We start from the raw sequence: 24,579 nt of genomic DNA, 5'->3' as shown, positions 1-24,579 counted from the left end.
TTTTTTTTTTTTAATCCCTGGCATAATGACTAATATTTAAAAAAAGATGATGTGAAGGGAAAATAGCTAGTTTTAATAATTGAGTGAAACACAGCTCCCCTGCTGGTCAAGTGAGAGACATCAATTTAGCCCTGCCAAATCTAAGTAGGCTCATCCGCATTTGACCCAGCATGACAGAAAATGAGGTCAGTAATGAGAAAGAGATGAATAGTTAGCTGAAAATAGAGAGGTTCTAACAGAACCGCGCAGCAGAGTTACTCGAGTAGTCGCTTTCCCCAGAGAGACTGAAGTCCAAAAAGCTGGGCTCAAGAACAATAATACTCTGTATGCAGCCTCTATGAATGTGGGTGTGTGTATGTTTTTGTGTGGACTGTTGTGTGAGAGTCTGTTTTGGTTTCTGTATAAACACTAGCTTTTCTCTGACATCTGATGTGGGGTTATATTATAGTGTCTTTTAATTTTCCAAGACCAATGAATGTGGACCTGCCTCATGGCTCCTCCCCCCTCCGCCCCTTTCTATTTTCTTTCTGGCCAAATACTAACTGGTGGGTGATTTGCCAATCAGATATGCATAATCAGTTGTCTCGGATACTAGCGCTCTCCTCTGGCATGGGACTGCCTTCCCAGCATGCATCTCTTTTTGAGACAGAGGTTACCACTCACTGAGGGGAATGGCTGATGTTCCATGAATTTCATTGAACCTTTGGCCTTTTTTATTTACATATTTATGATAGCTTATCGAGTTATGAAGGACATAAAAGTCATTGAAATGAAGCGATGAAAGGCCAAGTGACCGGATTAAAGTTCCAACTGGTGCGCTCCTGCTAATGAGTAGCAAACATATAATTAAACATATAAATAGCTAACTGTATAAACTGATAATTCTCTTTGAGGACACGACTTTTAGCAAAAACATATTGCAAACAGTTGCTTCACTGGCTTTTTAAAAATAATTAGTGCTGCTTTAAATAAATAAGAATGTAAGTAAGGTCAAAGCAGAGTAACATGAGAAGACAGAATGTCACAGCATGACAAAGACGCGTAGGGACTGTGAGGAGGGGGTGTGAGCGTTACTCAGCAGATTGCAGGGGCTGATTTAATGGTGGAATGACATTTTCCCACATGCTCCGCATCCCCTGCCTGCAGGAGTCACCCTCAGCTGGAAATTCTCCGTCACTCTAATCAATAACCCGACGTCTAGGCTGGCTGCCCCCCCATATCACTGTGATATACTGTGTGTGTAACCTGTGTGTGTATAGCGCGGAAAATCAAGTGCCACTGTTAGCAGCTGCTCCAGCGTGCGATGCTAATATGGCACGCTTCTCATCTCCAGATGCCTAGCTGAGCTCTCCGTGATAGATGATAGCAGGTCGCATGCGTGTGTCGGCATGTGTGTAAATAGATAAATAAAGACAGAGCGAGCCAACTCCTGTGAAGGTCACTGATCTGCCAAAGGGCCAGCACGCTGAAAGCCACTGGTCACTGGTGTTTAAACGTACAACAGGCATCTTTGCTGTGTTTGTTTGCTAAACATTCAAACGTGAAGGTTTAGCTGTACTATGAAGGAAGGGTTTGTTTATGGGTGTGTTGAATCTCACTCTGTGCTCACTTTAATTAAAAAGCATGGGTAAACTACACTTAGTTGAGATGTATAGATTTTTCTCTCTTGCAAAACTAACAGGATGAAACCACACTTTTCAATCACCCTTGTCTTTTCGTTAATACTTTTATTCACTGTCTCTAGATTTTCTCGTCTTCGGAGCCTCAATCTCTCCAACAACCACCTTGGCCAGTTCCCCCTGGCTATCTGCGACATACCCACTCTGACAGAGGTCAACCTCAGCTGTAACTACTTGGCCTCTGTCCCCAGCTCTGTGGGTGCCATGACCAAGTAAGTAAAAAGAAGAACATACTGAGAACACAGAAGTTTTTTTGTTGTTTTTTTTTACCAAAACTTTGAAAACCAACGGTAGTCATCATGACTGTAAAATCAAAATATTTTATAGAGTCAGAACATGAATATATCTGAGTTCTAGTTCAGAAGGATTTTTTTTACTTTTGGTTTTGCTTTTTGTGTTTACCTTGCTTGTTAACTATATGCACAGCAGTGGCAGTGCACTAAGTCCTTGGGAATTGCCCAACTCTGTTCTGTACAGAACCGAAGCTTCTGACTTGGGGCAAAGCTTACTTGCATAGATGCCATTTGAGTTTAACTAATGAACCTTTTCGTAGACCAACCTCTTCAAGCATTTCCATAGTCAAATCTGAAAGTTACCTGGCAACAGTCACGTGACATGGCAACCACAATGATATATACATTCCTACTTCCAACATATAAGAAAACACCATAAGCTGTACATGTGATTCTGTGGTTTTTGCTGTAGTTCTCGAGTGTTCCCAGAGTCTTTTACTATATTATTGAGCAGATTTGTTATGAATGCCGTTTTGTCCGTCTCTTGTTTTGGTGAACACCTTAAGTTTTTTTTTTAAAAATTCCAAGCTACTTACGTTTCCAAGAAATACTTTTTTTGGCTGTACAAAATTTCATAATTCTGAGCCAGCATTTTGAAGAGGATGGAACATAGGTAATGTTGTTAGCTCAATGGCACTTTTTTCTCCTTTTCTTTCCATTACTAGTCATTCGCTGTAGAAAAAAGCCCCATTACTGGCTCTTTAAAGCAGTGACAAAACATATACTTAAAAAATAAAGTCAGGACTTTGACCTTTAAAATCCTTGCACGTTTGGTCGATTTTACTCCACTTTGAATTTAGGGATTACGGGAATCAGTCTAGTAACTAGGGCAACACTTGCAGTCTGGGTAATAATAGAGGTCCTTTAACTCAGCCTTTCTTCAAAACCTACAGGTATGTTTGCACATAAGAAATTAATCTCTGGAAATTATCTAGCATACCTGTAAATTCCTGAAGTGGCCAGTAGTGCATTTATGCAGCTACTGCCATCTACTGGGCATCAAGTTCACTGAGTTTTGGAAATGGCAATTGTTTTGTTAGTCCTGCTTGATACAACATGTCACAACAAGCACACTAACTATATATAGAAATACAATTGTGGTCTTTCTGTGTGATCTGTGTGATCTTTCATTAATTATGCCAACTGTCTAATCACATGTATTTGTCTCAGTTTGCAGACATTCCTACTGGATGGAAACAGCTTAAATGAACTGCCCAATGAGCTGGGTTCCTTACAGAGGCTGAGTTACTTGGGCCTTTCCTTCAATCAGTTCAACCACGTGCCCCAGGTGCTGGAGCGGCTGTCCTCCATGGAGAAGCTCTGCATGGCTGGCAACCACCTAGAGACTCTTACCCTGCAGAATTTCAGACTGCTCCATGTCAAACACATCGACCTAAGGTATGACATGGTGTCCAAATTATTACCCATTTATTCACTATGAAGACGAGAACAGCATGTCCTAAGAGTTTGTCCCAGGGTTACATGTGACACTGAGAACATGCACACACGCGTAAATACTAGAAAACAAAAATAAAAGGAGAAGGCCAAAACACAAGCAGATTGCCAGACAGCACAAAACGGGGAAATCATTTGCCTACCGCGTCTCCCGTTGTCTGAAAAAGTGCAGAGCTGGTGTGACTTGCACTATTTTACAGTTAATACTTTACTTTTTCTTACTTTTCTTGGCCGGGGTTTGTAAATTAGTTGTTTTCTGTCCAGCATTAACACATTTTTGGACAAAGATCACTCGGTGTCACTGATGAGTTTACATTTCATACAACATTGTGAAACTCTGCTTTCTTAACAAGGAAGTGCAGTTATGAGTGATTTGATGTTCTGAAAAGAAATTTCAGTTTAATAAATTTAAAAAGCTCCTTTCGGCAGTTTTGAAGTTGTTCTTAAGGCTGGAAAATTTTGTAAACTTTTTAATCCAGCTAAACTGAGCAGAGCCAGTTCTGGACCAAAGTCACATATTTATGCTTCTTTTATCTCTTATTCATTCTTGGGTTCTTATCGATTGAGCGCTTGAACAATTCAAGATAAACTGTTAACACTCAGGACCAGACTACTAAACAAACTGCACAATATATCAGCAGTCACCCTAGGCATGTTCCCTGCTGTAAAGGCTAAAGTCTGTGCACTTGGATGAACCTTTGCCTCCTTCATGCCTCCTCTTGTCAGGTTGAATAAAATCTCCATCATGGTGCCGGACGAGCCTGACCTACTGAGGCACGTGACCCAGCTGGACGTGAGGGATAACAGGCTGACGGAGCTGGATGCCTCGGTCTTCCCCAGGCTGGAGGTGCTTCACTGCGAGAGGAACCACATCACCAGCCTGAAGGCTAAGGGCTGCTTGCTCAAAGGCATCTACACCTCCAACAATGGTGAGTTTGGCTTTACTGTGACCTCACACATTTCTAAACTGAGATCACCGATTTGTATCTTTCTTTTCTGAATTTCAACACATAATGTATGTGTGTGTATGTGTGGATATGTAACACCTCAAAGACATCACCATGTTTTTATATATATTACTTCCATGTTCGTCTGCATACACCCTTAATCCTCATCAGTGCAGCAGTCTCACATCATCCCTCTCTAACATGTCATCACCATCCTCCCCTGCCTAATGCTTCCCCCATTTTCCATTTACCTGCATTTATAATAGACCTTTGTAGGAGACCTTGTCTGTCCTTGCTGTAAGTTAATGTGTTTGGATTTCTCCCTACAGAGCTCCGACAGCTAGATGTCAGCCCTGTGCCCTCCAATCTGAGTTACATGGATATCTCGAGGTGAGAGAAATTCCAGAAATGTACATGAATTTAAAAAATGAATAAATAAAACAGAAATATTTGGAAGTTCCTTCTGAAAGTAAATGCATCTTATTTATCTTACTTATCTTTTAAAAGTTGTATTTATCTTTTTTTTAATCTTTTGTTTAGCTGTTTATCTTTTGGTAAACTGAATCTGAAAGATAGTAAAATGTAAACAAACAAACCAAAGCTGAAGTTTAATATATGGAGCGTTGCAGACGGCTAGGATTCATCATCATCGTCTCTCCTTCTCTTCCCTCAGGAACCATATGGAGTCCTTGCCAGACTGGCTATGTGAAGCTAAGAAACTGGAAGTCCTGGACGCGAGCCACAACCTCATTGCTGAGCTACCAGCACGGTGAGTGCCTCACACAGCAAAACCTGTAAATGCTGTACAATACTGCATTATTCCCCCTGCCCTTTGCTGGCCTGTCATTTATCCCCCAAAAGGCCTCATAAATCACACAGATAGCCTTTAACCTCCGCAGCATCCATCCATTCTCTTCTCCTTTATGTACCCTTTTAGAAGGTCAGTTGAGTTGCACCTCTTCGTCTTTTCTATGTCTTACATCGGCTGTGTCAAACTTGCTCCACTCCTTTTCTCTTTCTTCCTCTCTCTCTCTACCTCTGGCCCCCTCATTGTCTGTAGATTTATTTTTTACCCAATAAGTGTCAGGATGATGAATTTCAGCCGCGGGCTCCACTAGAGGCACTGCTATTTTTTGATATTTTTTTTTCTCCCATTCTTATCCATACTGTCATCATCCTTCTGCACTATTGTCATTTTTAATACTGTTTCAGGCTTCCCCGGTTACAGTCGTTCAAGGACCGGTGTGGAAAAAAAGTGTCACCTTATCTATTTACCAACCAGTCTATCGATCTATCTTCATCTATATAGCCATTTAGCTATCACTGTGCAACACTTTTTTTTACACGTTTTTACGAGGCCCTTCCTGTTTGTCTTTAATCTTCTAGCAGTGACCTAACCATCTATATATTCTTCTTGCTGCAGGTTGTTATGCAGCAACAGTCTGAGGAAGCTCAGTGCTGGACATAACCAGCTGCAGAAGCTGCCTGAAAGAGTTGAGCGCCCTCTGCTGGAGGTTTTGGATGTACAGCACAATCAACTGGTTGAGTTGCCCTGCAACCTGTTCCTCAAATCTGACAGGTAGCATTTATTATCAGCTGAAAGTGATTTTTCTTTGACTAATGTTCACCTGACAAGAAGATTAAATGTAGGGACAGTGCAGGTAGATGAAGATAAAGCACAGAAATTCTAATTAGGAGTTTCCTGTGAAGGACAAGACCACCAAGGGCAAGGATGACAGGCAAATAAAAAACAATCAGTCTGTAGAAGGACATGTTTTTTGCAGTGAAGTATTAAGTAAGAATTTATGGAGTAGTTTGCAATTAAAATGAATCACCTCAGTGTTGTCTGTCCCTCTCTGAAGGAGATTTTTTTTTTTTCTCCTTTCAGCTTACGATGCGTAAATGCATCAGCTAATAAGCTGGAGCACCTGCCACCATCCAGTCTGTCAGAGGAAAGCCACAGCATCCTGCAGGAATTCTACCTGACCAATAACCGACTGACAGACAAGTGTGTACCCATGCTAACAGGCCATACACACCTACGAGTTTTGCACATGGCCTACAACCATCTCCAGACTTTCCCAGCCAGGTAAAAAAGTCATATGTTAAAGGGGACTTATTCCTTTCCTTAATCTCTGTCATATATGCACAAAAGCAATGTTACGCCTACCTACACACAAACTTCTCACCCATATATGCCGATGCTATAGTGACGCCTGTGCACAGTTTTTGAGCTGATGCTAATGCCAGAGGACGTTGGGGACTCTGCAGTCATTGAGTCAGCACTACATTTTTAAAGATTTTTATGCACCCTAATCCACAACGTTGCATGCTCTTAGTTGCTGTTGTTCCTAAACACTTGCACTTTGCAATAACACCACTTACAGTCGAGTAAGTATCTGGTAGTGATATAGGAACAAAGAACTTTCACCAACTGACTTGTTGCAATTAAACATCCTATTGCAGTGCCTTGCTTGAATTCAGTGAGCTCTTTAGAACGACCCATTCTCAAAGAAATTTTCTGTCAAGTCAGACTGGATGACTTACGTGCTTGATGTTGTACACCTGTTGCAATAGAACCGAAAACACCTGAATCCAGAGATTAAGACGTGTGGCTCAATGTTTTCACATGTACCATTTCTGCTCTGGGATCGGTATGATGTCACTAACTTAACACACGCAAGGTGAAGGTCAGATGACTGCCACAACCGGGATCAGTATGCCATTTGTACTGGGGGGGGATTTGTCTTTTGACTAAGCAATTGATTGTTTCAGTACTATTTTACACACTTGACTTCACCTACTGCTCTCTCTGATCTTTCAGTAAAATGGCTAAGCTGGAGGAGCTGGAGGAGGTGGACCTGAGTGGCAACATGCTGAAGACTGTCCCCACCACCATTATGAACTGCCGGCGAATGCACACACTCATAGCCCACTCTAATGCCATTGAAGTCTTTCCTGAGGTCATGCAGCTGATGGAGATGAAAGTAAGTCAGGGGCAATAATGCATATCTTTGATGCCCTGACTTTGTAATGCATGTGCATTTGTGCGAGTATTGACATCTGCTCTTTGTTGTTGTCAGTGTGTGGACCTGAGCTGTAATGAGCTGAGTGAGATCACTCTACCAGAGAATCTACCCCCAAAGCTCCAGGAGCTGGACCTCACTGGAAACCCTCGCCTAAACCTGGACCACAAGACTCTTGAGCAGCTAAAGTATGTCTGGGGTTTTTTTTTTGTTTTTGTTTTTTGTTTTGGGGGGGGGGGTGTATTTAGTCCTGCAGTTTTTTTTTGTTTGTTTTATATGCGCCATCATAGTCCCGTTAATGTGGCTTCAATTTGTACTTTGCATACAGGGAATCTGAGTTACCACATGATGTATGTTTAGTATTTTATTTCACGTATGGCTGTTAGAAATACTTCAAGTGGTTTTCGTTTCTCTTTGCCCCCAAAACAGTGCGGTGAATTTGACCTTGTTTGCGTTTTCTTGTTTTTCAGCAATATTCGCTGCTTCCGTATTGATCCACCTCCGACCTTTTCATCGAGTGAGGCGTCTGGTGGGCCTGCTGTGTGGAGTCATGGTTACACAGAGGCCTCGGGCGTCAAGAACAAGTAAGCACAATTCAATCAATGATGAAATGACAACCAGCACCACCACACTCGCCCGTTGAAGCTGCACTAATCGCAACCTCTTGAGAGTGCACATCGTTAAAGCCGTGCGACTCAAATGAAGGAAATGTTAAAGCGGTGCTCGTTGAAAGCAAGAACTGTGTACATTCACATCCTGTGTGGACTAAATTGCTAATTCAGCATTTGAAAGTGCGTTCTGATGGCAAGTCTTCTATATCAAGATTCTGCTTTACAGTCAAAGGAGTCATTTAAGGCATTGCTTATGCATAGCATATGGAGTGACATGATAAATAGTTGCACAGGGGAGTTGTGGTCCTAAGAGCTCTCATTCTTTCCTCTTTCAGACTCTGTGTTGCTGCCCTTTCGGTAAACAGCTTCTGTGGGAGTCGTGAAGCTCTGTATGGTGTGTTTGATGGAGACAGGAATGTGGAAGTGCCCTACCTCCTGCAGTGCACAATGAATGATGTGCTGGCGGAAGAAATTCACAAGACAAAGAGCGAAGAGGACTATATGACCAACACCTTCCTTGTCATGCAAAGGTTTGCAATAGATTCTACATGCCTCGTCTTCACTGTGTGTAACAAATTTCTAATTTCTGCCTCAAAAACCTCATCCTCTTCCCGTCTTTCCTTCTTCCACCCTTGCAGGAAGCTTGGAACTGCAGGACAGAAACTGGGTGGCTCGGCAGCGCTGTGTCACATTCGCCATGACCCCACTGACCCTGGTGGCTGCTTCACCCTCACGGCTGCTAATGTGGGAAAGTGCCAGGCCATTCTGTGCCGTGATGGAAAGCCGTTGTCTCTGTCACTCCTTCACAATGTAGGGCTGGAGGAGGAATACCGCAGGATCAGGCAGCACAAAGCTATCATCACTGAGGTAGAGATCTTTTTTTTTTCAGAGTACTGAAAAATTGGTGTAAAGTACATTCATGTAAATGCAGTATTACTTGCATCCTGCCTGAACACTATTGATTTGTATCTCTTTCTTTTTTCTTTTCTCCACAGGACAACAAAGTGAACGGTGTAACTGATTCTACACGAATCATGGGCTACTCCTTCCTCTACCCTTCTGTCATCCCTTGTCCCTATGTGCAGACAGTCACTCTAACCCCTCAGGATGAGTTCTTCATTCTCGGTAGCCGTGGCCTGTGGGATGCTGTGTCCCCCACAGAGGCGGTGGAGGCTGTTCGGAATGTCCCCGATGGCCTGGCTGCTGCTAAAAAGCTTTGCACATTGGCGCAGGGCTACGGCTGCACCGACAGCCTCAGCGCCGTCGTTGTGCAGCTCAATGTGAGTGAAGACTGCTGTTCCTGCTGTTGTTCTGACCCTCCCCAGCCACCTCCCAGTCCAGGCTTGGGACCTTATCCTCCATCGTCCTCTGCCATCAAGGAGAGACCCTCAGACGGCTCCCTCCCTGTTCCCCCCTCCTCCTGTAGTGAAATTAGCAGTGAGATTAGCACCAGTGAGATGAGCAGTGAGGTGGGCTCTACCGCCTCATCGGACGAGCCTCCACAGAGTTCCTTGGTCCTACTGCAAGAGCAGTCCCACCACCCTCACCTTCACTTGCACCATCAGGCCCACTTGCTGCCTCTACAGCACCAGCAGGCTCACACAAGTACCCAGCCCTGCCACTATCTTTTCCCGGGTTCAGAGCTGCCTTCATCCCGAAGCTGCTGTGCCCTCCACCCTGCCTGCTTAGCACACTCCTTTCAGAGGCAGCTCTCTAGTGCCACTTTCTCCAGCGCCCTTTCTGACAACGGGCTGGACAGCGAGGATGAAGAGCCCATCGCTGGGGTTTTCTCTAACGGTAGCCGTGTGGAAGTAGAGGCAGATGTTCACTGCCTGAAAGCACAGTCCTGCTTGTCCTCATCACCCAAAACACCGGTACCCTCATCCTCCAGTCAGGAACGCAACCTGCTCACACTTCCCCCACCTCCTCCACCACCGTGCACCCCAGAGCCCCTAGAGGAGGGGATTGACATGAGCCAAGGGGAGGCTGAGAACGGGCTTGAAAGGGATGAGTCATGGCCGGGAGCTGGAGTGGGATGCGGGGATGGAGGGAAGCTAGCAGGCAAGAGAAGGGTTAATGGGTCCGTGGCACAGCAGGAAAAGAGCCACAACCTTATTGAGGTGGCTGCTGATGCTCCCTCCAAGAAGTCCGGGGGTTACTTCACAGCTCCAGCCCAACCTGACCCAGACGACCAGTTCATCATCCCACCCGAGCTGGAGGAAGAGGTGAAGGAAATCATGAAGCAGCATCAGCAGAAACAGCAGAAGCCTGCTGGGACAGATCAACCCACAGACTACTATGACACCCCTCTCTGAACAGCAGTACCAACTTTGGCCTCATCTTCTTTACATGAACTAAACTGGTCTGATTTTCCTACACATGGACACAAACAAATGAGATTCGGCGAGAGGCTGTAAAATGCACACTGAAAAGTTTCATCAAGCTTTTTCTGTGTAGTCTCTCTTCTCCACGCAGCCCTGTCATTGGAGAGAAATGCACTGTAACCCGCTCCAGTTATAGAATAAAACAAGCAAATGAGCCCTTTAATGATACTCAATCCTCTTGAAAAGCCTATGGACGCAGCTCCAAGTGTCCATGGTCGTGCCCTTCTCACAGACTGTGGAACATTTATTTTTTACATTAGACAACCAGCTGAGTATGTAATCAACACTAGTCTCTTTGCTATAGCATTAGCTTGCCACAACACTTGTTAATATAAATAACAATTCAATGGTTTGTTTGTTTGTTTTTTAAAGAACTTACCATATCTTTTAATGTGAAAGCAGTGAAGTTTCTGGAAGAACTTTTTAAAAGCAGAGACACATAATCTTTTTATTATCAGTGAACTATGTTGAATGGTACACCAATAATACCACATCGAACTGTTGTAGATAGGGCACTTACAATACTGTATTTCTTCAGTAAATCATGGCTCTTGGCCTATAAAATGGCATAGAAATTTTTTTGTAGAAATTTTCAATACTAACTCCTAGGAGTTGCATACTCTTTATGGTGACTCAGTCACTTTTACTAATCTTCTCTGAGAGAAATGGTGATTTTTTTTCTCCAATGATTGTAAATAAGAGAAATGTTGTATACTGAGGCTTTTAAAGGAACTGTATGTCGGTGAAGGTTTTAGTGGCGGGGAGGATGCGTTTGTTTGCAGTTATGGAGGTGTCACCCTCCCTTTCCCCTTTATCTTACAGTGTAAGCCCACACACACACATACACACACACACACACAAATGTAAATGTGCAGTAGCAGGTCAGAAAACCCAACATTCCATGCAGTATAACTACACTAAGTGGCTCTGGTTTGCCCCACTCCAACTGTGATGTCTTGTAGTCATCACTGCATCTACTGAACACTAATAGACCGATCTTTGCATGCACACACACACCCATGCAGACATGACATGCATACAAGCACACATACACAGACACTTGGTTAATATTAGTCCCACCTCCCTCCTACAGTAACTGTTATCACCGGCATGACTGTGTCAAGTTCAGTAATACAAACAAATATATCCACATGGAAAAGAAACAACACAAATGTTCCTGTCTTTGGTATAATAAATTTTAAATTTGTGAATATACTTCATGTTGTCTAGGACTGTTTTTTAACAAATGAATTCATACATAAAATCAGGTTATCATGATTTTTTATTAATTTTTTTGATACACTAATAATGATGCATCGCTCTGCTGTGTTTCCACTGAATGACCAGTAAGGGGCAGTCTAATGTAATATTTTGATCCAGTACAGAATACAAAAGTCTTATTTCTATATCATCAAAAGCCTTGTTTTTTACAGTATTTAGCAGGGAAATTTTTTTTTAAACATTTTCAACTATTTGTTTTTGCTGTGTTCTTCTGTTCACCAAGTTGTCATTGTGAAGTTCAGGGTCTGCCTCTTGAAGTCTCTAACTAGCATGTGAGTTCAGGATGACGGCGTTATTATTATTATTATTCGTGCGTTTTTTATACTTTTTCTTCACGCAGATGACACTGACTACTGTAACTACCAACATTACTGCCAGTACAGATAGAGAAGAGGCAAGTGCAAGGGTGGTTTTGTCACTGTTGGACCCTCTGTGCTGACATCTGTCCCCGTAGTACCACCAGTCGTCACCCACGTCACACCTGGACACCAGAGGAAAAGGATGAACATGAGAGACAGAAAACATACTTGAAGGTTTACCCAGCATTCACCACGTAGCTGATCGTGATGGTGGAAATTAGAGAAAGAAAGAAAGTGTACTTTATTGGTCCCCGTGGGGAAAATCCCTCTCTGCATTTAACCCATTCACTCAGTGAAGCAGTGGGCAGCCATTGGGCGCCCGGGGAGCAGTGTGTAGGGACGGTACCTTGCTCAGGGGTACCTCAGGGTAGCTGTTCAGGGGAATCGAACCCCCGACCGATGTGTAACAGGTTGTTTGACTGTCCAAACTAATCAAGTGCTTGACACTCTTAATGTGCTTGCTGACAGGACATAATTAGTTCACAGTGATATAAAACACAATATGAGAGGTTCAGTAGCACCTCTCAATCTTTTTTCTAAATAGGTGCACTTAAAACAAGTGTTCAACTGTTGCCAAAAATGGACAACACATTGATATAATATTAAAGTGTGTTAACGTCCATTTTTTGGCAAATGCCGTGAAGTTAGCATAGTGGATGACATCAAAAGTGCTCACCTGCAAGCAGGTTTGCCTTCATCCACGACACAGACACCGCCATTCTGGCATTGCACATTGTAGCAAACTTCAGAAGGTGTGATGGTGACAGGCTGTGAAGTTGTAGGAGGCAGGGGCTGGCTCACAGTTAAATGGGACACATCTGAAGAAGAGGAGCAAATGAGACAGCAGGTTAAAGAAACCCACGTGAAAGAGCTAATTGTTTGGATTACCTGCTGTGACCTGACCTGAGGGTTAATAAATCCTAGATGTGATCATGTATGCCGAATTACATAGTCCTACTTGTGCGGCTTGCCGAATTAGCATTACAGAATATGTTCGGATTTACAAAAAAATGGTACATTTACAAAATTAAAATGCATCTTGTATATCTGGTGCTTTTACCCTCCATGGTGAGGAGGAAGATGGCATCTCCTCCTTTGATAAAATCTCTGCTTTTAGCTCTGAGATGGGTGAGATACGCTGCAGTTCCATAGCCTGGCCCTCGGAAATACTTTGATCCGTCTGTATCTGTGACCTCAACGCCGACCTTACGAGGATCATCCCAGAAAAATTCATCAGAGCCTGTTAAAAAGAATATTAAAAGAGTGCAAAAATTGTAATACAGCAAAAAGCCATGATTTCATGATTTGTTTGTAATTTGCAAACAATTTCTGTGACTCTTTTTGAAAAAAGTTAAAATGACTGCACCTGCTGCCTTCATGTTGGGGTCAGTGGTGATGCTGCGCTGGTTGGACATGCGCTTTTGAATATGTGGATGCTGGTCCATTAGCATCATGGTTATCTGTTTCCAAGGACATGGCCATATCTGTCCTGTGTCCCCTTCACGGGCCACCAGATGAGCATAGGCTGACAACTGCCCCTGGTAGCCCTCTCTACCGCTGGGGTAAAGCATCATTTGGAAGGTATAACCCTCTTTAGAGGTGAATAGGGGGCTAAATATAGGTGTGTTTATTGGGGTGTTTTCCATAACATGACTGAAGTTTTTAACTCTCCAAATAAATTCTGGGCAGGTGGTCTCTGAAACGTTGATGTCATCCAAAGACTGTCCACCTGATGGGGGCCCAGCTTCCACTTTGGTCCCTTCAAAGACTACGCGGAATTTCATTTTAGCATCTAGACTGACGTGGTGCAGTTGCCAAAGCTCCTGAGGGGACCCTGTTATGGCACATGAGGTAAATGCATTGAATGTATTAAAAAGCAAGTGTACAAACCTGATATTTCAAGCAATATTCTGACAGTAGATTGTGAACAGAAGTAAGATTTCCAAAAATGTCACCTTCTATGGTCTTTATAAGGCGCAGACTTCCATTGGGGTTAGCTTTGTCATACTCTCTGACATAGACCTTCAGTGTGTCACTGGGCCCAGCACTGTTGTAATAGAAGAACTGCAGACATTGGTAGCCTCTTTTGGGGTAAAGCAATCTACTTTCCAGCAGAGCTTTGTCCCCAGTATTGGCTCTGCCGGTGCTGAAGTGCATAAAATACCCAGAGCCTAAAGATATAAGTTTCACTTCATTAATAGGTTCGGTATCTAAGCATGTTTGCACAGTGGATAATAAGACATAAGAGTACTCAAGCCAATCCAAAGCTACAGTGGCTTGCAAAAGTATTCGGCCCCCTTGAACTTTCCCACATTTTGTCACATTACAGCCACAAACATAAATCAATTTTATTGGAATTCCATGTGAAAGACCAACACAAAGTGGTGTACACATGAGAAGTGGAATGAAAATCATACATGATTCCAAACATTTTTTACAAATAAATAACTGCAAAGTGGGGTGTGCGTAATTATTAAGCCCCCTTTGGTCTGAGTGCAGTCAGTCGCCCATAGACATTGCCTGATGAGTGCTAATGACTAAACAGAGTGCACCTGTGTGTAATCTAATGTCAGTACAAATACAGCTGCTCTGTGACGGCCTCAGAGGTTGTCTAAGAATATTGGGAGCAACAACACCATGAAGTCCAAAGAACACACCAGACAGGTCAGGGATAAAGTTATTGAGAAATTTAAAGCAGGCTTAGGCTACAAAAAGTAGTGATGGGCAGATGAAGCCCCATGAAGCACTGAAGCTTTTCATCCAATTGGTTCACCCCAACGCGAAGCTTCATGAAGCTTCATTTGCTCTAGCAGGACACCTACTGGACGTAAAAATAATAGCTGGCATGAATTTGAAGAGTGTGGCATTTTGCACACAGCCTGTAAATGTCAACAACAAAAGGAGTGTGTAAAACATGTATATTGTAGTGATGGCAGTATACTGTGTATATTTATACTGGCAGTATGGGAAATGATTATTTGGAAATGCTTGAAATGGAAATGATCATTTACTGTGAGGTGAGGTGTGGTTGGGGTGTGGACAGTAGTTGTGCTTTTGTAACGTTGAGGTATGGACAGCTACACACTGAGGCTTTGAGCCTCAGTCCTGCCTGTTCACATTTTATTCTGTAAAAACTAAATTTTCACTGCTTTTACGACCTTTTTAGTGGGGAGAACATAGCTAGGATTTAATGATTTAACAAATCTTTTGAATCCTTTGTCCTCCACAATGCTAAATGGCTGGGAGTCCTCAATCACCATGCTGACCAGGTCTTCATCTATTTGAGATTGTTCTCCTGAGGAAAGACAATAAAGATAAAGCACAAATATAAATATCACACACGTAACTTATAACAGTTGTATAATATTGTTATATCATTTAGTAACATTACTGCATCCTATATTATCATTGCATTTGATGGCTCACCTGGTCTTGCTCCACAATTGGTGTTCCCCTTATTCTCATGCAAAGCTCTGTAGTGCCTAAGCATGGATGAGGTGTTGTTGTTATATCCCAGCTCCCTGGCACATAGCAAACACTTCACCTTGTACAAAAGTCAAGACAGCTCAACATAAATTGTATTGCACCATCAGTATCATGGAAATACATCTTCTGTAGAAATTTACATACCTTGTTGGGAGGAATAAGATCAAAATGTTCCCACACAGGGGAGGACATCCTCCTCTTCTTAGCTGGCTCCATTCTCTCCTGACTTTCTCTCCTCACTCTCATAAACTTCCAAACTGTCTCCAAACTCTCACTAACAACTCTCCATCAAACACCCACATTTTTGAATGTAGTCTGAGGGGTTTATATCGCTGTCATATCTCGCGGCAAAGTTCGAACCACTTCATGAACCAGTCACGTGGTACAGCCGGGCAGCGAGGCTTCGGACGTCATCATTTTCAGCTCCTCCCATAAATGAAGCAAGCCTCGATACGCGCTTCGCGGAAACGCCCCCTCCATTACTCGACACACGCTCCGAAGCCTCGATACAGAACGTCCCATCACTAACAAAAAGATTTCCCAAGCCTTGAACATCCCACGGAGCACTGTTCAAGTGATCATTCAGAAATAGAAGGAGTATGGCACAACTGTAAACCTACCAAGACAAGGCCGTCCACCTAAACTCACAGGCCGAACAAGGAGAGCGCTGATCAGAAATGCAGCCAAGAGGCCCATGGTGACTCTGGACGAGCTGCAGAGATCTACAGCTCAGGTGGAGGAATCTGTCCATAGGACAACTATTAGTCATGCACTGCACAAAGTTGGCCTTTATGGAAGAGTGGCAAGAAGAAAGCCATTGTTAACAGAAAACCATATGAAGTCCCGTTTGCAGTTTGCCACAAGCCATGTGGGGGGACACAGCAAACATGTGGAAGAAGGTGCTCTGGTCAGATGACACCAAAATGGAACTTTTTGTCCAAAATGCAAAATGCTATGTGTGGCGGAAAACTAACACTGCACATCACTCTGAACACACCATCCCCACTGTCAAATATGGTGGTGGCAGCATCATGCTCTGGGGGTGCTTCTCTTCAGCAGGGACAGGGAAGCTGGTCAGAGTTGATGGGAAGATGGATGGAGCCAAATACAGGGCAATCTTGGAAGAAAACCTCTTGGAGTCTGCAAAAGACTTGAGACTGGGGCGGAGGTTCGCCTTCCAGCAGGACAACGACCCTAAACATAAAGCCAGGCAACAATGGAATGGTTTAAAACAAAACATGTCCATGTGTTAGAATGGCCCAGTCAAAGTCCAGATCTAAATCCAATCGAGAATCTGTGGCAAGATCTGAAAACTGCTATTCACAAACGCTGTCCATCTAATCTGACTGAGCTGGAGCTGTTTTGCAAAGAAGAGGCAAGAATTTCAGTCTCTAGATGTGCAAAGTTGGTAGAGACAGACCCTAAAAGACTGGCAGCTGTAATTGCAGCAAAAGGTGGTTCTACAAAGTATTGACTCAGGGGGCTGAATAATTACGCACACCCCACTTTTCAGTTATTTATTTGTAAAAAATGTTTGGAATCATGTATGATTTCCGTTCCACTTCTCACCTGTACACCACTTTGTGTTGGTCTTTCACGTGGAATTCCAATAAAATTGATTCATGTTTGTGGCTGTAATGTGACAAAACATGGAAAAGTTCAAGGGGGCCGAATACTTTTGCAAGCCGCTGTAAAACTGAAACATAGACTAGTTTCACATTTTACAAGTCTGTCATAAAAAAATGTTTAGTGTGATCTCATAAACAAGAGACCACACTAAATATGTTCACATGTTCCTATGAAGATATTTTTTCAAATGTTCTATGCAGAGGAGATTTTGGTACACTAAGAAGTATCTGAACATTGTTTTAAGAAAGAATTGTAAAAATATGAACCTATCCTTTCATACATTTCATAGTAGATTGTTCTCACCAGTGCATTTGCCCATGTTGGAGTAATCAGTGTCAGGCCCTCCAGTAGCTGTTGTAACCCTGTCCCAATCTGCCTGATCCCCTTGTCCCTGTATCATACCACAGATGTTTTCACGTTCAAAGTCGCACGAGTCCAGAAAGGTGGAACCTTGAGCTGCAGAGCAGATTTCATAAACACACATAAACAAGTGTTGCAGCACTTTGAACCGCAATAAACTATAAAAAAATCAAGGGACAAGCCATGTCATGAACATCATTATTGATGAATGTAACAAAACATGAAGTTGAACAGATCAGTACTGCAGGTGCAGGACAAGTTGACTTTTATAATGGAGAAAATAAAATAGTACTTGTGCACTGACTGCTGAATCTTACTGCAGTTATAGAGGCGGTTCAGCTTGAGCAGGTCACTGTCGCTGAACTCCATACGCTGGCCAATGATGTCACTGAAAGCAGGGATCTTGGTGACGATGGTGGGCTCCATGCCGTTCTTAAAAGCAGTTTTACTGTAGTGCATCATGGAGCTGTAGTCGTAGGGGATGCCCAAAGAGCTGGAGGTGGTGTCATCATAGGTGTTAAAATTGTGTCCTTTACCTGCAAATTGGACATACATAAAGGCGCCATTGCAGTTTCATCCATTGTGACATTGCATTACTTATTATTGTATGATTCATATGACTTGGACCATAAATGCTGCTTATCAACAGGTGTCAGAGACTGCTGACTTATAAAAGTACTCATATAACAATACTTGGGTAAACAGGTACGTCATGAAGAAATCACCACATAAAGAGATAAAACTTTATGAGAGGATGAACAGCCAGTGTTTAAACACTGTAGTTTGGTTGGATGAATAACAGTAACAATACCCTCTGTAATGCGGGCCCACATGATTTCGACATAATCATCACGGTCTGCCCTGGACTGCTCGTGCCAGAAACCCAGCGCATGAAGGAACTCATGTTCAATGGTGGCAATGTGGTCACAGTTTGTTCCTATAGACAGTCTCTGCTTCCCAACATGCCGGTTGCCAACAGAGGAGAAACAGCTTATGGAAAGAAAATGAGGCTTTTGTGAAGATCAGATAAACTCCCAGTGTCTTCTTGCCAATACTTTTCTGTAGTAAAAGTACAGAATAAATACACTCACTGGCCTCTCTGTTAGGTACATCTAATCATCTGCTTCTTAATGCAAATATCTAATCAGCCAATCAAATGGTATTAACTCAGTGCAGTTATGCATGGTCAAGTCAACCAGCTGAAGTTGAACTAAACATTCGGATAAGGTAGAAAAGTAATTTAAATGATTTTGAGTGTTCTGTGGTAGTTGGTGCCGGATGGGCTGGTATGAGTGTTCCAGAAACTGCTGATCTACTGGGATTTTCCCACACAACCATCTCTAGAGTTTAGAGAGAGGTATCCAGAAAAGAGAAATACCCAGTGATTGGCAAAAAATGCCTCCATGATGTCAGAGGTCAGAAGATAATGGCCCGACGTGTTCGACTTGAGAGAAAGGCAATGGTCACTCAGTTAAACAATCAAATTATCTCTGAATTGACAACATGTTGAACTTTTAAGCAGAGGAGCTACAGCAGTAGCACGCCGAGTACTGCTGCTTTCAGTAGAGAACATGAAAATAGAAAAAACTAGGCAAAACATTGGCTGGTATGATGAGTCTTGATTTCTGATATTGCACTTAGAAAGCCAGGAATAGAACCTTATTGAATCTATGCAATAAAAAATCAAGGCACTACTGAAGGGCAAAGGGGAACCAACATGGTACAAGCAACGTATACTTAATTGAGTGTCCAATGAGTGTATATAATCCATCTAAAAAGAGATTTTAGAAGAATACGTTCTTCTTGCCTTACCCATCCCCTTTAAAGACAGAAATGTAGTTTGCTTCTCCACTCCATGGCTTAAAGTCGATGCAGGTCTTGAGCCGGTACTGCTCAAAGGCCTTGAGAATCACACCTTTTGCATTGATCTCTGTGTACAAAATGAAAAATCAGTTTTATTATAGTTGAAAAAAGTTCTTTACGGTACCTTTTTTTAAGAACAACTGTAAGCTCCTGCTGAGTTATGATTACAGATGACACCCATACCCATATATTTTTGTGAAAGCACAAAAATATTGATAATAAAATGTGTTTAAATATCCAATTTATGACATTTGGTTTTTTTAATCTAAATTTTATCATTAATATTGTTTCCAAAAGCCATTAATAACATTGCATTTAGTCAAAAAGATTTTATTCTTTATTCTATTTTACTTTATTTTTAACTGCTTCAGATCCCATTGGCTTGTTAAGTAATAAAATAATACATAATCTGAAAAGATTATGTATTTTTTTTTTCAAGTGCTTGAAAACAAATAACAGGAACAAGATTCATTTTAAAATTAAAATTAAAACATTAAATACTTGTAAACACAGAGCTAATAAAAATAATGCACATTTTCTCATTTATTTTGCTTTATTTATGCCACATGACTGTATATGCAAATATACTGTACTGTAGAGGCTTAAGTATGAAGCTAAATAATTTCAAATTGTAAAGAAAAACCCCCAAACAAACAAAAGGAAAAAAAAACAAGCTCGCTTTTACCCAAGTCATCTTGCATGTAGTATGGGATTGTCTTTGGCCACCTGTACTCTTCCCCTATTATAGAATTTCGGGGTTGCTTCTGCCACAGCCACAAAGAACAAACCACAAACAAAAGAACAAAATATTGAGCCATTGTTGAACTTTAATCCAATCCATTAATTTGTGTTGTTGGGGAAAGAAGTTCAATTAAGTTACCTCATCAAGAACTATGTCCCCTTCTGCAAGGTTCAACCCTGCCTCTGATCAGATTAAAGCACAAAGAAAGTTTAAGAGAACTGAATTTGGAATTTGGAAGAAAAAGAGAACATTTTCTTCTGGGTTTTTTTTTTCTGTTTCTTTCCTAAAATACCTTCATTGATATCAAAAATGTCAAGGTCCCGTCCACCGTCCACATCATAGACTGTAAAATCAAAGTAGTAATTTAACATGAAAATTAGTAAAAAAGTAACAAAAACAGTTAAAGTAGCCTTTGCTTGTTTGAGAAAAAAACTTACCTAATAATTTTGCTGCTGGCTAAATATTAAAATAAATGAAAAAGGAATACTGGTTATTGATTTTCAAGTGTATAAAAGTCAACTTTCAAGTTCTCCTAAGACCACTTCTGATAATAAAAACTAAACAAAATGACAATTTCTCACCAAGCAGAGTGTGGTACCACAAAGGAGGCATGCAGTGTAAAGGATGAGCACACCTGTAGGTTCCCTTCCTGCCATGCCATAGAATCTCCCTCTACAAGAGTGTCCAAATAAGACCTACTGAGCTCTGACGGGCATTCAGGAAGAAGAAATCAGAAAAGTGCATTTGGGGTGGAGAAATAAAATGCGTTCACAAGTCAATAACTGACAGAGCTATAATGGGCTCAAGTTAAACGACAACTTCAATCCACTCTGTTATCAGCCAATAAATCTTTGCACATTTGCAAGTAGCAGGCCTGATATAAGACATGTTGAAATTGATAGCAACCTCCTGATCTATGTGTACATTTCTGTTTTCAGGACATGTACTGTTATTATCGATTTCTATCTACACTGCATTAAAGTCAGCAACACTGTGGAGTGCTGCTGACTTCAACTGAGGATATTGTTGGGTGATAGAAGGAATACTTTGAAGACCTCCTTAATTCCACTGACACGTCTTCTATAGAGGAAGACGTGCCAGTGGGAAGACAAGTGTTCTGACTCATGCATTACAGAGGGCAAGGTCACAGCGCAGTTAAGCAACTCCTTGGTGGCAGGCTCCCTGGGATGGATACAGGAGGAACAATGCAGCTTTCGTCCCGGTTGTGGAACACCGGACCAGCTCTTTACCCTCTCGAAAATATTTGTGGATACATGGGAGTTCACCCAACCACTCTACTTGTGTTTTGTGGACTTAGAGAATGCATTCAGTCGTGTCCCTAAGAGTATTCTGTGGGAGCTGCTCCGGGGAGTATAGGCGCTCTGGCCTGTTGTTACGAGCCATAAGGGCTTTGGAGTTGACGTCACGCCGCAATGCATTATGGGAGCGCAGCGCCATTTTCGGGGTCTACGAATCAACACAAACACACTGTGTTGGAACGACGACTACAAGAAAGATGCTTAAGAGCCTCTCAAAAGAGAATGAACTGTATAGAGACCGATTGCGTCCAGAGGCGAAGCAGCGGTACTTGCAGAAAAGAGCGTGCATTGGAAATGTGGACCCGTATGACATACGGCCGTGGAGTAGAAACCCTGAAGACCAACCGCTACTGACATAGCCTGACCTTGTCTGTGGAGTCAGCGCGTACAAGTCGTCATTCAAACAAAGGTAAGTCAGCTTGAGTACTGCGAGTGAATGCGTTTGATTTCCCTGCAAACATTCACATTAGTGCAGCATAAATTCATTCATGAGGGGAAATTACAGTGAGAACATGTGGAGGCTGTTAGAGGGATAACATAGTGAGTTCAGTGCATTGATGAGACACTGTCCTGAAGGTTTGTTGTTCTTTATGGTTAAAGAAATTGCAATGATTTATTCATATTTATTATAAATAATCCTAATTAAACATCTTGCTTCCATGTTTGTATCCTGTGTCACTAAAAATACATTTTATTTTAGTTTTATACATTGATTAATGACCTGCAGAATCTCCTTATCATACCAAGTGATTCATAATTGTCACTTTATGCTTTCTCCATCTCTAAAGTGATGACATCCTTGCATTACATACTTTAGGTTCATTTTCTGCAGGCAGGTTTCTGACAGAGAACAGGCAGATTTAGAATATAACATGCAGCATTCTATAGATGGACACATAAAGAAATGAAAAATGACATGTATGTGCAAACTTTCTAAACACTTTGTTACATTTATGATAAAGTAGATAAAACACATTTACGTCGGCCTTGGCTCATAGTTCTTGTCTTTAAATGAACTTTGTCTGTGTGTGTTTCAGGTCCTGCACTCTCAAAGACTGAATGAACCAGCATTGCAGCCATGGGTCACTGTGAGCATCACAGGGGAGGTTGAAGCCGCCCACTGCACCTGTATGGCCGGAGTCGCGGAGACCTGCTGCCATGTCGCTGCTCTTCTGTTTAATTTCGAAGCAACAGTGTTGATCTGTGGCACAAGGACTGTTACAGATGAACCTGCATACTGGGTTTTGCTGGGTAATATGACCAAGATACAGCCAGAGGTTGGCCATAAGATAGACTTCTCCTCTTCAGCTGCCCAAAAAAAGGCTCTCAATCAAAACATAAACAGACCATCTGTAGTGACAGGTAAAAGGAGCCGTCCTCATAACAGAAAAATCCCACCTGCTACTGTGGAGGAGTTGTCACTGCTATTGGATACTTTGCTGGAACACAGTAAAGCTGTGGGTTGTGGGAATGACCCATAATGTTTTATCTAGGGGTCTAGATTTATGCCTGTAGTGCACTGCCGTGTAAATAATTTGCATTTACTGAATATATACTGACTGAGTACCACTGTTCAAAAGTTGAATAAACAAACAAATTTTTGCCTGTTTTTTTTTTTTTTTTATTAAAACCACCTTATAGAACATCACATCAGTTACAGTGTAGAATCCATGTCATTTATAGTTTACAAATGACAAAATGTTTACACCAAATCATGAGTGTTTACATGATATCACCCACTACTAACATTACTTTATTTACTGTATCTTTTGAAAAAATAACAGCACAATACTTAAGAATATTTAACAGGAGCAGGTTTCATTTTTCCCTGGTTTTATTATCACACTGTTCAACAAACGCAGCAAACCTTCACCATCTTATCCAGGAGGGTCACCTCTTCACCCTCACATGGAAGAAGTAATCTGATTGGCATGGTGGTATGTTTGAAGCAGGTCCCTTGTGTAGTGCTGGAACCCAGTCACGATGTTTCATCCATTTCATCGGCTGGTTTGCTGCAATAATGCCAAATAATTAGCAACTCTATAAATAGAAGGTAGTTCTGCAAAATCACTCAGTAGGATGTTTGTTCTAATTTGCTATGAGCTCAGAGCGCATCGAAAATAAAACTAATAGGCTATAAAGAGTGATATGAACATATTTAGAACTTACCGGAATGAAAATGTCTGGAGCACCAACAGATATTTGGAGATGGAAGAGAACTGGATATCAGCTCGTCTCACAGCTGCTATCCAGACTAGACGCCTTCGTTTGGTAACATCGATACACGAGCTGCCTCATGTTGCTTCCAGGTTGGGAAAGAATGAAAAGATAAACCCTTTTCAAGCTTATTCTCTTGCCGGTCGTGCGATCGAACATTGCAACCGACCACACAGCAAATACGAACCATGGCTGTTGTGTGTGACTTCGCTCCCTTTTCACTTGCGCTAGACCCCCAAAATGGCGGATCGGGCCAAAATCCTTTCCACGCCCACCCCCGTGACATCACGCTCCAAAGCCCTATACAATTGTTGCAAGAGCTTGATCCACATAGCTGGCAATAAGTCGGACTCATTCCCAGTGGGTGATGGGCTTTGCCAAGGCTGCCCTTTGCCACCGTTTCTGTTCAGTTGCAAAATGTTTCCACTTGGGTGGTCTCAGGACATCGTCTCTGCTTTTTGCAGATGATGTGGTTCTGTTTGCTTCATTGGGTGTTGGCCTCCAGCTTGCACGTGAGCGGTTTGCAGCCAAGTGAATTAGCACTTCCAAGTCTGGGGCCAGTTGGTCCTCAGCTTGAAAAGGGTGGACTGCCCACTCCGTGTCAGGAAGAAGGTATTGCCCCGAGTTGAGGAGTTTAAGTATCTCAGGGTCTTGTTCACGAGCGAAGGAAGAGGGGACCAAGAGATCCACAGACGGATTGATGTTGCAGCTGCAGAGATATGGACGTTGTCCCTGTCTGTTGTGGTGAAGAGAGTATTGAGTGTAAAAGCGAAGCTTTCGATTTAGCAGTCTATCTACGTCCCTACCCTTACCTATGGTCATGAGCTCTAGGTAGTGACAGAAAGAATGAGATTGCGGATACAAGCTCAGAAATGAGCTTTCTGCGAAGGGTGGCTGGCCTGTTCCCCCAGACAAACTGGAGGAGGTG

At 42.3% G+C, this 24,579-nt stretch overlaps 2 protein-coding genes across 2 annotated transcripts in view; one reads left to right on the top strand and one right to left on the bottom strand.

The window, feature by feature from the left end:
* The window catches only part of phlpp1 (PH domain and leucine rich repeat protein phosphatase 1), a 45,588-nt gene extending 33,978 nt beyond the window's left edge, over window positions 1-11,610 (top strand). The window contains exons 5-17 of the mRNA XM_086273207.1: window positions 1,745-1,891; window positions 3,143-3,370; window positions 4,154-4,356; window positions 4,704-4,764; window positions 5,048-5,143; window positions 5,798-5,953; window positions 6,263-6,463; window positions 7,199-7,361; window positions 7,458-7,588; window positions 7,871-7,984; window positions 8,347-8,541; window positions 8,650-8,878; window positions 9,007-11,610. Of these exons, the coding sequence (XP_086129333.1) occupies window positions 1,745-1,891; window positions 3,143-3,370; window positions 4,154-4,356; window positions 4,704-4,764; window positions 5,048-5,143; window positions 5,798-5,953; window positions 6,263-6,463; window positions 7,199-7,361; window positions 7,458-7,588; window positions 7,871-7,984; window positions 8,347-8,541; window positions 8,650-8,878; window positions 9,007-10,326 (3,244 nt within the window). The 3' untranslated portion in view covers window positions 10,327-11,610. The remainder of the gene's footprint in view (window positions 1-1,744; window positions 1,892-3,142; window positions 3,371-4,153; window positions 4,357-4,703; window positions 4,765-5,047; window positions 5,144-5,797; window positions 5,954-6,262; window positions 6,464-7,198; window positions 7,362-7,457; window positions 7,589-7,870; window positions 7,985-8,346; window positions 8,542-8,649; window positions 8,879-9,006) is intronic.
* Window positions 11,611-11,718: 108 nt separating this feature from the next.
* On the bottom strand, window positions 11,719-20,808 carry LOC147308362 (meprin A subunit beta-like). Its single transcript, XM_086271141.1, has 14 exons — window positions 20,697-20,808; window positions 20,553-20,571; window positions 20,408-20,458; window positions 20,254-20,297; window positions 20,059-20,137; window positions 19,323-19,440; window positions 18,322-18,500; window positions 17,828-18,046; window positions 17,454-17,606; window positions 13,991-14,206; window positions 13,402-13,869; window positions 13,096-13,275; window positions 12,712-12,853; window positions 11,719-12,157 (listed from the first exon to the last, which is right to left on the bottom strand). Exons 1-14 carry the CDS (start codon window positions 20,769-20,771, stop codon window positions 11,938-11,940), a joined length of 2,163 nt encoding a protein of 720 aa, XP_086127267.1. The 5' UTR covers window positions 20,772-20,808; the 3' UTR covers window positions 11,719-11,937.
* Window positions 20,809-24,579: the final 3,771 nt, after the last annotated feature.

Source organism: Aulonocara sp. 'chitande type north' Nkhata Bay, linkage group LG18 (assembly GCF_057382095.1).
Source record: "Aulonocara sp. 'chitande type north' Nkhata Bay isolate Kocher_YH1m ecotype deep benthic linkage group LG18, A_spYH_male_GT1.1, whole genome shotgun sequence".
NCBI lineage: Eukaryota > Metazoa > Chordata > Actinopteri > Cichliformes > Cichlidae > Aulonocara > Aulonocara sp. 'chitande type north' Nkhata Bay.
The sequence above is the reverse complement of the archived record's forward strand: the minus strand, read 5'-3'. Positions and strand labels throughout refer to the sequence as shown.